General features: G+C 45.7%; 2 protein-coding genes across 2 annotated transcripts in view; both read right to left on the bottom strand.

The window, feature by feature from the left end:
• Window positions 1-9,563, bottom strand: part of LOC119443095 (DNA excision repair protein ERCC-5 homolog) — a 28,304-nt gene extending 18,741 nt beyond the window's left edge. The window contains exons 1-5 of the mRNA XM_049662570.1: window positions 9,193-9,563; window positions 8,835-9,010; window positions 8,340-8,509; window positions 7,224-7,392; window positions 2,419-2,644 (exon numbers count right to left, since the gene is read on the bottom strand). Of these exons, the coding sequence (XP_049518527.1) occupies window positions 2,419-2,644; window positions 7,224-7,392; window positions 8,340-8,509; window positions 8,835-9,010; window positions 9,193-9,280 (829 nt within the window). The 5' untranslated portion in view covers window positions 9,281-9,563. The remainder of the gene's footprint in view (window positions 1-2,418; window positions 2,645-7,223; window positions 7,393-8,339; window positions 8,510-8,834; window positions 9,011-9,192) is intronic.
• Window positions 9,564-13,550: 3,987 nt separating this feature from the next.
• LOC119443094 (eukaryotic translation initiation factor 3 subunit G) lies at window positions 13,551-14,653 on the bottom strand. Its single transcript, XM_037708243.2, has one exon. The coding sequence runs from the start codon at window positions 14,489-14,491 to the stop codon at window positions 13,625-13,627; it is 867 nt and encodes a 288-aa protein (XP_037564171.1). The 5' UTR covers window positions 14,492-14,653; the 3' UTR covers window positions 13,551-13,624.
• Window positions 14,654-14,960: the final 307 nt, after the last annotated feature.

Below are 14,960 nucleotides of genomic sequence, written 5' to 3'. Positions count from 1 at the left end.
AATGACGACGGGGGATCGGCCAAGAAGCATGTCCGCGTGTTGATTATCATGATGATTTCCAATACTAGGGCACATACCCGCAACAGGGGATAAGCAAAGAAGTGTGTTCGCATGTTGATTATGATGATGATTTCCATACTATGGCACATACCTGCATTAGGAAAGAAGCGGGCGGTACATATCGTGCCACCAAAAAGCTCTTTGATATCACTGCCATGGGTTGATGACGATAATGATTTCCATGCAATGACACATACCCACATCAAGGGATTGGTCAAGAAACGGGTGGTACATACTGTGACATCACCAACTAGCTCTCTGAAATGATTGCCGCGTGTTGATGATGACTATAATTACATACTATGGCACATGTCCACAACAGACGATCGGCCAAAATGTGGCCAGTACATTTAAAATTAAGATGAAGCAATACAAGTCAATATAAAATCTGTCATACTGCATATCACGGGTGCAGGAGAACACATACGCGCCAGTTTCCTTTGCGCCAAAGACGCAGGAATGAAATGGGCAAATTTACAGTATCTCATTAACCCCTTCAAGAAAGCTTCACTTCACATAGATTTCAACATATGAGTTGGATCTCGATAACTTTTCTTTTTTAATGTATGATGTAAGGTCGTTCAATACCTTTGTTCAGGTCAGGAAACGCCATCCAAAGTTTCATACAGGGACAGATGGTGTCACCAGAGGTGCTGGCATAAGAAAAAGGGCATCAAGCTGCCGTGCTAGGATGGCCCAGGCTGTGCGATCACGCAAATATTTTACCAGGAAAGGCATCTCTCCTATGTTTATTTCAGCATGTTTGCAGACTGAACATGCAATGGAAACTTTAGGCTAAAAACTTAGCGTGGCATGTGCTTAATTATACACCACAGTGTTACGTGATGGACCCAGCCCTCAAGTCTCACTCTTGCACAAAAGGTTCCAGTTAGCTCTGCTGCACAAGAGTGATTCGCCATGCCCATCCTGCTAATCGTCAATTTATTACAGCATGTCATTGACCTCCAATAGAGGTAAAAGCCAAATGTACATTGAGCCACCTTTGCAAAGTGTGCATGCTGAGCATCGTTCTAAACAGTATGCATGGCCTACATATCGAAATTCTCATTTTCAGTCGGAAGAATTAATTTTGCAAGTGCTTTCATCGATGGTGTTTAATGTCCTAAAATAGGACTATAAGAGACCGCCCTACAGGAGGGCTTCGGAACCTGCGACCTTGTGCTTATCAGCAGACTGACATAGCCACTGAGGCCACATGGCAGATGGAGAACTTAGTAGCAGTAAACTAGATGAAGCTGATGGCTAAAACAAGGGAATGAACCTAAATTGATTCATTTTTTTTAGTTGGAAACTCAGGCACAGTAGTTAAATTTATTCTAAGACCTCCTTGGGTAGAAGTTCTGTTCTGTGCTATAGCTATGCATCCCTTTGCAAGGCAGTTTGTTGGCTTAACAAAAGGGTAAAATGGTTACCAACATAAAGCACTTGTTAGACAGTAACTGCAAAAAGCTATCATGCCAGTGGACAATACCGTGTCACTGGACAAGGCTGTTCTTTCAGCTCAGACAAGTAAGCCTGCAGGCCTTCAAAAATCATTGAAATGGAATTTGCTTTGAGCTCACATCACTCACATTGAGGAGGCATTTTTGTTCACTGTCTGCTTAAATAGCGTCTTCAGCATCAAAATGGTTTTCACACATGAAAGCGAGTTTCCAGCCAAAACTGAAGCAGAGAGTCTCTCGCTGCGAAATGACTCACTTCCAATTGTCTCCTAGGTCTGCGCCAGTAGGGGAACAAAACAAGGATACTTTTTCGTCAGCTCCCCTGCAACTGGATCGTCAGGCAGGCACACAACCAATGTTAGGCATTGTGATTGACACGAAGCATTGTTGCATTGACAATGTTCACAAGATGCTAATGGCAGCTGGCTCTTGCGCAGTAGTCAGTGTATGCAGAGAATGTCTATGGTGTCCATCCAGCATCTGCACTGATGCCCTTCTATCTGTGTCAGCAATGCGGTGCATCCACAAAGCGTGCTATAAGAAACAATTTCATAGTGTTACGCGGGTGTTTCGTGACCAGAAGAAAAGTATTGAAGGACTCTCGTAGTACTCAACAAATTTCTGCTCTCAAATCAGTGCTGAAGCACTTTGCATTTGCAATGCAGAACCAGTGCATTTCACTTTTCCGTACTACAAAGGAATGAGTAGTAAGACATGCCTCACCGTTTCTATTGCGAAGAAGACAAAGACAGCAAGAACAACGAGAAAATTTGATTGCTCATCAGAATGCAGCCTTGTCATTTCTTGCATCTCTCTCCATCTTTGTCTATTGCACTGTAGAAGCAGCGAACGATAATGAACTGGATCAATTATACGCCACACGGCTAACACATACCTGCATCACCTTCCTCACTTTCAGGTTTCAGGACACGTTTGGTGGGGCTGGTGTTCAGGATGACCTGGTGAGTGTTGGCCAGAGAGGCAACCCGACTCACATGGGCCTCTTCACCCCATAAAAATGGCTCGGGTCTCATTTCACGACGAGCCTCCTCAGCACGCTGCTGCAATGTGCGCTTGCGCAGAAGGCCCTGCAGCTGGTAGGCAGAGAAATCCTCAGAGTCCTGGGCACAGCACAATGACAAGCCATGTGGTTAGCTGTAGTGAACAATTCCTACTTTTGTTTTATGACTAAGGCTGCCACCTTTCTTGTGAAACAAGAAGTTTGGTAAACTTATGTGTCTAGCTTCCATCTTTTAGCATTCATCCAGGGAAGATTGAAAATTTGACAGATGCATGCCAGTGCAGAGGTCTGATAACACGCAAACAAGAACACCGCAGTAGCACTTTTTTTTTTTAATCGCGATAGCAATTATGGACACTCCAAGCACATTTCTGCTGTCGCCGTGATGTTCTGTATTGACCCTTTTCACGAAGCAGTTCGTTCTCGAGAAACAAGATGGCGCTTTTAGCGGCGTGCCATACTTTGCCTCAGCGAAAGCGCACGAATACGAAACCATTACCGCTTCTGCCCTGTTTCCGTGCGATCAGCTGTCAGAAATGCAACTGGGTTTTTGCTCACGCACTGTGCTCCATTCATGCTGCAAAATGTGGAGCGGTAGATTGAAGACGTGTGCAGTAGTTGGCTGCAAAAATAGTGACTGGCATATTAAGGAAAGGAATAAATATGTGTGCCAAGAATATGTGTTCCCATACAACAGCCTCTGCTGCTGGTCCTCCTCAATTTACGACTTTGCTCGTGGATGAAAAAAAAAAAAAGTTCACTTTTCACAAAAATTCACAAAAATTCACAAAAAATCATGTCAGCGTTGTATCACTAACCTCCAATGGAAACTCTTCAATCCCAGAACATCGACAAGAGTGAGTACTGCTCGTTAAACAATGACAAAGGGAGTAGCACCGCTTCCTGGCATAGTAATTTTCGCGCACATTGCCTACACACACCCCAACTCGCATGCACACGTACCCACACTCTATCGTCAATGTGTTAAGAATATGTGAATGGGCACACACTTGAATCTGCGCCAAAGCATGGGTAACAGCGACTACACCGACAGCACACGAATGGTCGAAGTTGAATGTTTTGTGACGATCTACAGGAGTTAAGCGAGTTACTAGCAATACAACAGTGTAATCTCGATGACATGAATCTCACGGGGTCACGAAAAATATTCGTATTAGCCGAAATTCCTATCATCGAAACACAATTAAAACTAGCTAAATTAAAGAGTCAGAGGTGTACTCACTCAGGCACACGTACGTAAAAAGCATTTACAGTATAGACCACTTATAACGTAACCGTTTACAGTGCAGAACTGGCTACAACGCGGCCTTTTCCGATTCCAGTTTACCCTCCAATAGAGCTCCATGTATACGCATACCGCTTGGAGTGCAGCCGCGTGAGACGAAATACTGATTATAATCCGGCTTCCGCAGGAAAATCTCGCCGACAAGGGCGGTAGCGAGCACGCTTCTCAACGAGATGCGCCTAACGATGGGAGAGGAGATCAATGAAGGCGATGCGGAGACGTGGAGCATGAGTCCAAGGGCGATAAAATTGTCGCCGCGCGCCGTATGTGGGAGTGAAAGCGCGCGGGGGACGCGCGCATTCACGGAGAGCGAACGCACAGTCGAGAGCAAACGCGACTTCCGCCGCGCCGCACGAAAAGCCGTGGGGGTATGGGAGGGACGGGGGGGGGGGGGGGGGGGCGATGCTGTGCTGCGGCACCAAATGCGTATCTTGCACGGTGTAACTGGTATCTTGCAACCGGCCGCAAGGGTAACTGGCGACGCAATCTCCCACGAAGAAAGAAGCAAAGCGGGAAGGCAGCGCGGGAGGGAGAGAGGGGGGGGGGGGGGCGGCGGCTTCTAGTCTGCCAACAAATGCCTTCTTGTACTTTGTGCTTGTGCCGGATGTCGGTGTTATCGCGCGCACCGTATCTTGAAAGCGATCTCCACACGGCTCTGACCTTTGTATGCGTTGTGCTTACGCCGCTCAGTTTCCGTTGAAGCGATAGACCGCACGAACCTTCGCTCGCTGCGGCGACCGCGCTTCCCCACGCCTGCGTGGGGAAAAGCACGAAAGGAAAAGCAACAAAAGTGCCACCGCTTCAAACTCTTCGCGCCGAGTCGCGGGCTCCACGCTGTCCGGCGCCGCATCCGCGCCTACGTACCAAAATTGAAAGGGAGAAAGCGCGTGACTGCGCGCTGTTCTCTTTTGCGGCCGTCGGTGGGGCGGCGTTTATTCGTATCAACCGACACGGGTCGAAAATCGATTCGTAACAACCGTTCTCTAGCACGTTGCAAAGTAATGGGGCTCGGTCGAGACCACGGTGTAAGATATATACCCTTTAGGTGAGGACACTCGCCAGACTCGATCGACCAGATAAAGAGCAAAGGCGCGCGCCGATCGGCCCGGTGACGGCAGCGGATACCTATCGGCAGTACGACGCAACTTCAACACCAAAAAGCTTTTTAATGGTTTAATCTCCCGTTGTTATAGCAACCGGCGGTTCGCGGGAAATCCGAAATGATTGAGTGGCACACGAAAGTAGGTCACCGGGGAGAGGGCATGCGCGCATTCCTTGTCGGCGCACGCTCTCGCCTGCGTTCTAACCAAAGTTGCGTCGTTCCGCCGATAGGTATCCGCTGCCATCACCGCCCCGATAGACGCGCGCCCTTGCTACTTTATCTGGTCGATCCCGTCTAGCAAGCAAGCCGAGAAGTGTCCCCACCTAAAGAGTATATATCTTACACCGTGGCCGAGACCACAGAAAAATTCGTATTATCCGGAAATTCGTATTAGCCATGATTGCATCATCGAGATTCCACTGTACATATTTGCTACAAGCTATAACAAAGAACAGAACAGCTACGTTCCAAGTCTTCTGTGTAGCAAGAATAAGTCTATATCAACTGAGCATACCCGCGAGCGATTAGGCAGAAAATAATCAGATAGCACCAACGAACTTCACTAAGTCAGAAACATGCACAAGCTGCTACTTCTAATTAAGTATTTGCCAAACAAAGAACGAAGAGTAAAACACACTGATACTGATTCAATTCCTAAGCGGAAAGCTTGAAATACATTTTTAGCCTAGTTTTTCGAACAAGCACCATATACCCTGCTCGCGCCGTTTGGACAAAGCTTAATGAGCTTCGAAAGCGCTTTTACATGTCCTCTGAAGCTGTGGCCAAAGTTTCGCGCCGATCACCCATGCAGTCCGTGTCTGCGATATATCCCGAAACAGAGGTTTCTTGAGCCGCACCGGGCATCATGTGCATCCATTATAACATCGTCGAAGCAATTTGTACGCTTTATGTGCGAGTGAAAGCTTGTGAGGGTCAGCCGACTATCGCAGCTCAATCTCACGCGCCTGAAGGAGGAAGGTGGGGCAGAAGCGCGCCATCTTCTGTTGCACGTGAGGTACGAGGGGAGGCGAGGGAGAAGGAGGAGGGGGTTCTACTCCGGCAGTTGCTGCTTACGACGCGGCCTTGCAGGCGCCGTATCTTGCAAGCGATCTGCGACGTAGACAAAGTGCGCGCCCGCGCAGGCCTCATATTCAAAGCAATCTGCGATGTGGACAAGCTTTAATATAGGCTGTGCTTTCAACGTTTTAGTTTCGACGCACAAAAGTTGATAAGAAGGTCAATTCACTCACTGCTGCTGCCGCGCTTCCTCACTCAGCGTTTTGAAAGCGAGTTTCCACGGTCATCGAGCGAGATGTGTTCATATTTAACTGTGTGCGCGTGACACCGTGCTTGTTAATTTAATTAGTAAGCGAATGTTTGCAAGTTTATACGGCCGATAAAACTAATGTCCTTACTTCGTATAGCTGTCTACTAATTTGCTATCACAACGGATACTTCGCCTTTCAGGCGAAACTGCGACTTTTTTTTTTTCTTTATCAAGTCTATACTAGTATATATTAACATGAAATACATTACTGACAGCTAGATGCACTCTGAATCTGCCACAAATTGTTTTGCTAAAGTTTTGACCAGGGAAAATAGTGGCAATCCCAGTTAAAGAAAATAGTAAGGCGTTCCATCCACTATCCAGCTACCACAAGTGGCTGTTTTATGGATGGCACACTGAGAGCATCAAAACATCCAGCACATATCTGAGGACAGAGAATGCTTCCAGTCAGTGCTTTCTTTAGCCAAGAATGAGCACCGTGGTAATGACACAGCACACAAAATGACATTTTGCGAAGCTAACCGTATATCTTTAGGAGGTTTACCTTTAAAATAGTTCTCTCTACTTAATCAGCAAGTGCACATGGAAGTCAGCCTTTTGCTCATGGAAGTGTACATGCCCCTGTCAATGTGGTGGAGCACAATTCAACATGAATTCACCAGAACAGTATTCAACCAACAGATGTCCTTTCTTCGAGCTGACAATGACCAGCTGTGCACAATTAACTTTGCTGGGTAAGGTAGTGATAGGAGGTGCAGTTCTAAAAAATAAGAGGGAAATCTGCCATGGTGTTTTCTTTTCCACCAGTTTGATCCCATGCACTAGAGCTTTTCCGGTGTTCATTCTCCACGTGATGTCATCAGATATCATGCACATGGAGTAGTGCAAGTGTTCTATGTATTAAGCAAAACAAAAACAATCTGATAGGCAAGTCTCTGATAATCTGCAATTCCTGAAACACAGCAACGACCTCAAAGGCCTACCTCAGGTGCCTTCCTGGGGCGGCCCCAACGATGGTGATGCTGCATGGCAATCAATGCACGGTGACGCATTTCTGCTGGCAGGGCTGCAAATTCTTCCGAGTCGCAGTCAAGTGAGGACAACTCCCAGAGAGCATGTCCGGAGTGCCAGTCTTCATCGTCATTCTCCACTCTGAATAGTGGTGGTGGAATAATTGTGTGTGTGAATGAAGCATATTGTTAAAGCAATTCATCATAATGAACATCATCCAAATTTATGCCCACTGCAGGACGAAAGCCTCTCCCATCGATCTTCAATAACTTCTCTCTGGCATGAGCCAACTCCATCCCATGCCTGCAAATTTCCTAATTTCAACACACCACCTTCTAGTTCTCTGCCATCCTTGACTACGTTCTCTTCCTATGACACATCAATTTTGTTACCAGTTGCTGTTAAAGCAGTTAACAGTATTTAGAAGGAAAGCCTCCGTGTCGTCACAATTCCCCAACGAATACAAGTCTCTCATTCGAGACATTTGGCTTCGGACAAAGACTTCCCTTGCTCGGCCGCTGTTAATCAATTCAAGTCACCATTTTCCTGTAACCCCTTTGTCTTGCTTAGACTTAGCTAAGCAAGCAATTCAGTGAAATGATCCCCATCCTTTAGAATTGCCAGTTAATGAAACCTCAAACCAACAAACACTAGTGATGCACCAAAAATAGTACTGCACTGCAGAATATAATACTATAGTAAAAGAGTTGGCGAGAAAAGTGGTTAAATGGATGATTTTCAGAGAAAGATGTGTTTATTCTGTAAACTACTACTGGTTCAGTTATAATTTTCTCAAAAAGTTGCTAACAATGATGATACAGATGAAGCGCCATAAGGCACAAATAAGTAGAGGTGGCAAAGTCCATAGACATGCATTCCACATCATTAGGCATCAGTGAACCTCAAGAAATTTAGGTGACACACATAATTTCCAAGTAAAAGTGTATGTGGCTAACTAAATAAACATTGGGAAACAGCAGTAAATGGGCATAGGGTAATAGCATGGTAAGACAAAAGGTGCTGTGCATTGATATGAATTCGCTAATGACAGCACAAAGCTCCATGCACTATGAGAAGGATGTACATACTTATACAATTTGTTCCAGTGTTCTGGCAGAGGTGGCAGAACATACAAGTCATCCACAGGTGCCTTGGGGGCTGGTCGTTTTGAACCTCTATGCCGGGCTTTTAGAAGCAGTAATCGTGCCTTACGTTGGGCACTTTCTTGTGCAGAAGTGCGCCTGTCCTGACGAGCAGCCTGCAGGATTAAGTTTGAATTAGCACTTCCTTGCCACACTGCTCTGTGAGCTCTTTCAAGGTTTTTCTTCTCCCCCCCCCCCCCCTTTTTTTTTTTTCAGAACGAAAATGAAGGAAATGAACAAGAACACACGCAACACACTACTCAATAATAGTATTAACACTGCATTAAACAAAGGTATTGCAGGTTCATAAAAAAAGAAAAGCAAATAGTATTGGGAGTCTGGCTATCCCAGCGACTTGCATTGCCTAATTGTTTCCGCTTTCGAATGCTCTGCTTCAGTTCAGACGAGTTCGGCAGTGTAAAATATTGCAGTTAAACAGACCAGAGTCTGTTTCTTGAGCTGTGGCACGCCTCCATCGAAGACGAAGACGGGCTTGACTCCATAAAAGAGAAGCTTGCAGACTCGTTGAAGTAAACCCAACAAGTGAGCGTTGGCCAAGGGGCTGCCTTGGGCATCGCGGAATCCTTTGACGGCCTGATGAAGCCACAAGCTCACGTCTACAGTGGAAACGTACACCGTCAAGGAAAATTCGCGCTGCATCGCTTCGATAAACTGTGTTCTATGGTTGAAGCAAAAACTTTAATCGAAACGCTTTGATGTTTTGAGACGCTTTGAGAAGCTGTTTCGGCGTAAGCATGCGGAAATCCAAGCAAGTGCTACCCGGAAAACAAAAGGATACCGACGGCGAGAACTTTGTTCTCAAGCGTTTCGAGGGCAATTGGCTTCCCCGCAGGTTCCAGCACCTGCCACAGGCCGTGAACACCCATTGCCACACGCTGATCTCAAACTGGAGCCGACACCACGACAGAAACGCGGGCAACTTAAGATGACGTTTGAGGATGAGACTCGGGAAACTGAAGCACCATTTTTTGTTTACGAAGCACAGCTCAAATTTATGTTATTCAAAACGCGCCGACACAGCCACAAGTTCTCGAACTAGTGATGTGTGAAGCAATTCTCTGATGCGAATCATGTCATCGCACGCCAACTGCAGCAGACGCCATAACCACCATAACGCATAACAATGGACAAATAAGGTGACAGCACATGGAGGGAAGGCCTGAAGGAGGGTAACACAAGCGGCCGATGCCGGAACCCTTTCTCATTATGGCCTTTGAGACGACCAAATCACGCCGTTTAGTTACGGCTCTTTGCGGCAGGGTCCTCACTAGGTTGAAAACATCAGCAAAAATAGTTTTTTATTGGCAGGTAGATATTTTTTCGCTGTACAGGAAGGGAGAAATGGGTCCAGAGTAGAGCGAGAAAAAAATCACACAGGAACTCTACTGGAGTTGTCTAACTATACATAAACACATTGCATAAACATTGTGCCACTTGCTCATCTCCACGCAGCGCAGTGTAATTTGTATCAAACTTGATCCGACCAGCATACACTTATCAAACTTTATCGGTCGTCATCAACCTTATCGGACTACATATCCGACCCTTATCAACCCTTATCGCGGTCGTTATCAACCTGCGAAAGTGGATGTCCAGCGAAGTTGGTAACACTACAGTGCCTAGAATATACTACGTATATTCTAGTAATACCACCACAACTGTAGTGGGGGGTATGAAATGCTTTATTCATGGTTCGGATGCTTGCAGTAGCGCACCCAGGATAGGGTGGCTACACCCTACCCAGGATCTCTGCCGGGGGGTTTAATTTCTGTGGGGAGGGCGGGGAAGCAAGGACTTTGCATAATATGCAATTTCCGTGCTTTAGCCAGAGTAATCCAACAGCAAATAAAATGCCTAATAATTACAATAATAGAATGAACCCCCCGTCGTTTTGACCTTGTTCTTTATTGAAACATAAGCTGTTGTGTGTGTTGCATATGGGTGGTTTCAATGAATGTATGCACTGTTTGCTTCACTTTGCTGGGCGCTTGTAGCCTCAGCCTTACGGGAGTATGAGCCATGGCATTTTTTGCTTTCTTACCCCCCCCCCCCCCCCCCCTTTCCTTTAATCCAGCAGCCGTGCCATTGCATTCGACTTATTGCATTCGTACGTCTACGTGACGGACAGGTTTCTCATTGGGTAGGAATCGAAATGCTTCCTTGTGTGAAAATAAAGAGCTTATTGTAAACCTGAGAACGATATTAACGTCTACTGTGGAAACGTACTACATCAAGAAAAACTAACGCTGTATCGCTGGCAAGGGTACTTTCCCTGTTGCGTGGTTGTGTGGCGAAAGTCCAGCGTGACGCCCCATTAGAACGATGCGCAGTCTGTCTGACTTGTCGGCGGAATGCGCACCAGTACTTCCGACGTTATTTGTCATGGTGCTTGTGGGCTACTCACTGACCATGAATAGAGTTACTGTATATGGAACTCAAACCATGAAGGAGTTCAAGCCTGCAGAGCCCCTTGCGATGCGACATAATACTGGCATGCATAAAATAGTAATTCACATTACATTGCTTCATAATACTGGCATGCATAAAAGAATAATGAATTGAATGAATGATTTTGAATGAAGTGTGCATAAACAAAGGCTGATGCCTGAATATATATTCTGAAGATCCCAGTTGATGACATTTTGGCCAAGAAATTAGACACTAAGAGCCAGTGCCTCGAAAAATAGAGGAGGCACTGTAAGAGCAAACAATATTTTTATAGACAAAGGTGCCTCTGCAAACGTTGCACGATACATATATAGTAAATGGCCACAATTTAGTGTGCTTGACTCCAAAGCAGCACGTGCTGTTAGATGGTGCATCACAACCTAATCTTATTCTGCTTAGATGTACGTAAAACATCACAAAGTTGTAAACAATTTGTAGTGAAATCACGCAAGCATGACTGCAAATATCCTTTTCAGGTGTGAATTAATTCAGTTCATTGAAAATTTATTTTCACGTTTTTTTCACCTTCAAAATCATGACAAGTGTACTGCGGCAGAGGATGAATTCTCAATTATTCAGCGAGTTCTGTCAAGTTTACAGAATGTGGACTCCATGCAAGAACTTCCTACAGTAATGCTTAATATGAGAACAAGCTATTTCATGTCTAGCATACTTGAAAAGCATCCACCCAGTCCCTTGAAATTCACGCTGGATGTAAAACATTGTGAAAAACAATGAAAGAAGTGAACTTACTACATGATGACATACTGATACCAAGAAAAAACATGTCTACCTTCCTTGCTTGTTTTACTATAACACCTTACATATATTAAAATTTGTGGCACAGGTCAAATCAGAAGTGTTTTGATACGTTTTCCATACACTTTTATTAATATTTTCATCAGGGATTTTGCTTTTTGATGCACTATCTTGGTGTGCACAATTGTGCACACAGCACGGGGATGTTTACACTTTGTGCTTTAATTAAGCAAGTCAGTTCTGTGAAATGAAAGTGTCAGGAAACTACAAGAGAACCACTACTCAGAAAAAAAGTGCCTCAGTCTTGGGATAGAGAGAGAGATGAAAGACAGGGATGTTAACAAGAGAATCTCTCCAGCAACATTGCCCTTGTTCAGAAGAAACAAACACTCTACTTTGTGTAGTACAAAATGAGGCAACTTAGAAAGGGACACATAACAGAGCATGATGATCTAACAACCACTCTACAAACAGATGTTTGAAACATTTACACACATGAGAACAAATGACCAAAAAGAAATCTTAACCATTGGCTGTATGGAAACTGCAAAAAGCTTGCACATGCGTAGTTAAGTTTTCCTTCTGGTAATTGTTTGGTTAGGTGTATATAAACGCTTCACAAAATGTTCCTATCATTGGTCATGTTCCGTATGGTATGCAAGCATTTCTCAGAATTTTCCTGCCTATCTAGCAGGTGGTTAGCAGATGGCCAAATGCCAACTACACTCATTAACCAAATATGTGTGAAAGATATTCACAAGGCAGATGGAAATTCATGAAAGGGAAAGCTGGTGCCCACAAACTGGCATGAAAACTTTCTCTGTGTTGCTTTTATAATGAGCCATTAAAACTTTTTAGTACCTAATCAGGAACGGAAAACTTGTTCCGTTTCCGTGTCCAACATCAATGTCTGATGATACACCTGGTTTTGTGGGACCAGGAGGTGCTGGTGGGACTAATGTTCATGAGATCCGAGGTTCGAGCAAGGTTGGAAGTTAAGCAGCGAGGGGTAGGTAGGCTTGCTTTGGGAGCACACAGAAATACACCAAACCAGGGGGTACAGGGTGACATGGGATGGACGACATTTGAGGGCAAGGAGGCTAGCAGCAAGATAGAATTTGTGGAGTGATTGAGAGAAATGGCAGAAAAGCGGTAGGCAAGTTTTCAGTTATTTGTACATGAGGAATGTTGACACAAAATGGAGGAAGCTGACCAGAAAATTGTCAATCAAATATTTGGACTGCAGGAGGGGTGCAAACCAGGAAACAGCGGTTAAGAAAAAGGTTAAGGAAACAGAGAGGGGTCTGTGGAAAACAGGGATGCAGACGAAGTCAGCACTGGGAACATACAGAACTTTCAAGCAAGAAATTGCCAAAGAAAATCTATGATAATTCTAGGGGAAGCTCTTTGTTGTTTGAAGCCAGGACGGGAGTATTGCGGACTAAGATGTACCGAGTCAAGTACCAAGGTATAGACACGTTGTGCAGTGCGTGTGGGGAGGAAATGGCTGAACACCTCCTACTTTTCTGTAAAGGGCTTAACCCTACAGAGCAAAGCAATGCGGCTGATTTTTTCAAAGCATAGGGGTTTAGGGAGAGTGAAGGCAAAACATACTTTAAGCGGGTAGAAATAACCAAACAGAGGTTATCTGATTGGTGGCTAAAATCAAGGCAGGGGTGAAATTTCACCCACCACAAAGTACGAAATATGTTAATAGTCACGGCTAGGTGGCATATGCCACCGCCCGATTTAAAGGGTTCAGCCTCATCCATCCATTATGTTATGACATAATAATGTTATGTAATATCAATGCATTTCTAACTGGCCGAGTTGTCAATATGAGCCAAAACTGAATGCGCACTTGCTTCTTGCCCAATACATGTGGGTAGAATGCTGTTAACAGCCTTGTTTCACTTGAACACAAGTAGGTCAAACTGTCACATGCCCTTTTTATTCCTTTTACTAGTAGTCCCTGGACACTTCATCGTTTACTGCTGATGTCTTCAAGATGTACCAGATGGCTTCGCCCATTCCACGGAGAGGATCAAGTTGTCATAACCAAAGCCATTGACATTGGCAATGGCTCGGGCAGCGTCTTCGCGATGTACAAAGTTGATAAATGCGAATCCCTTGGACTGTCCAGTCACCTTGTCCTTAGCCAGATATATCCTGGCAATCTGGCCGAAGGGCCGGAACAACTCCTGTAGGTCAGAGTCACGTACGTCTTCAGACAGGTTGGTCACTCGGATAGTAGCCGCCTCATCCCTGGTGCGCGACTGCGCCATCGACTCTCCGCGACGGTTGGCACCCTCTCGCATACTCGGCGGGATGTATTTGCCGGACTTCACCTTCTCCTCAACCTCGGCGGCTGCTACGGGCTTGGCCTCTTCCTTGAGGTGTTCGGGCAGAGCAACCTTATCCTTGAAGGGGCACTGCGTAGTCCAGTGGTCTTCCTTGCAGATTCGACATTTGACCATCTTGGTCTTCTGGCTGCGTAGCTTGGCCAGCATGTCCTCCTCTGGGCTAGTCTCTTCCTCTTGGGCACTCACAAACTGCATTTGGATTTCTTCACCCACCACCGTAGTGGCCGCGTTGGGGCCCGGCGGGTCATTCTTTGCAGCACCAAACTTTTTCCAAAGCTTTCTTCGAGCCACAGACTTGGAAACTTGCCTCCTTTCAATTTTGTAGTGCCGCAGCACCTTAACCCTCCTACCTTCCTCATCTTCGCGGAACTCGGTAGTGACCTTCTCTTCACCATCCGCGACTTCACCGTCCGCGAGTTCCGCAGGTAGGGACGGCAGCGGAACGTCTTCGCCCTGCTCGACCCGGTCAGCCCAACTGGGCTGGTTCGCGTTGTCGGCAACGGGCATTATTGCTCACCACATGTGCTTCGACCGAGCTAAACCCGAGCAGCAAGAACTCAAGGTTCTGTTAGTCACGCTGCCGGCGCTTTTCGTCGGAAAGATTATGAAAGACGTAGAATATGTCACATGCCTTGCCGGCTCTGAAGAGATGATCGGAACGATGGTGATGCTGTTGCTGGCACCATGGATGTAGTAGGAAACTCTATGCTTAGCCAATGCCTCCTTTACGCTTAGCCCTAAGAAATTAGTTGCACAAGACGCACAGCGCGCTCTTTAAACTAGTAAATGATCATACAGAATATATAAAAGTTTTATAGGAAAACTGGCATTAAATGTTTATTTATTTTTTTAAACGTACCATCGTGATACCGTTACGGCCTTTGAGATCTGTAGTCGGCAGCCCTGGCGGCGCGCTCCCGTGCTTGTTGTAGGTTGTAGCAGACGACGGCAAACGAGAGCGGCGCGCACGGTATAA

This window comes from Dermacentor silvarum, chromosome 2, assembly GCF_013339745.2.
Source record: "Dermacentor silvarum isolate Dsil-2018 chromosome 2, BIME_Dsil_1.4, whole genome shotgun sequence".
NCBI lineage: Eukaryota > Metazoa > Arthropoda > Arachnida > Ixodida > Ixodidae > Dermacentor > Dermacentor silvarum.
The sequence above is the reverse complement of the archived record's forward strand: the minus strand, read 5'-3'. Positions and strand labels throughout refer to the sequence as shown.

Bases quoted from the DNA above. Each gene is read 5' to 3' on its own strand.
- LOC119443094 (XM_037708243.2), bottom strand. From the start codon at position 14,491: ATGCCCGTTGCCGACAACGCGAACCAGCCCAGTTGGGCTGACCGGGTC.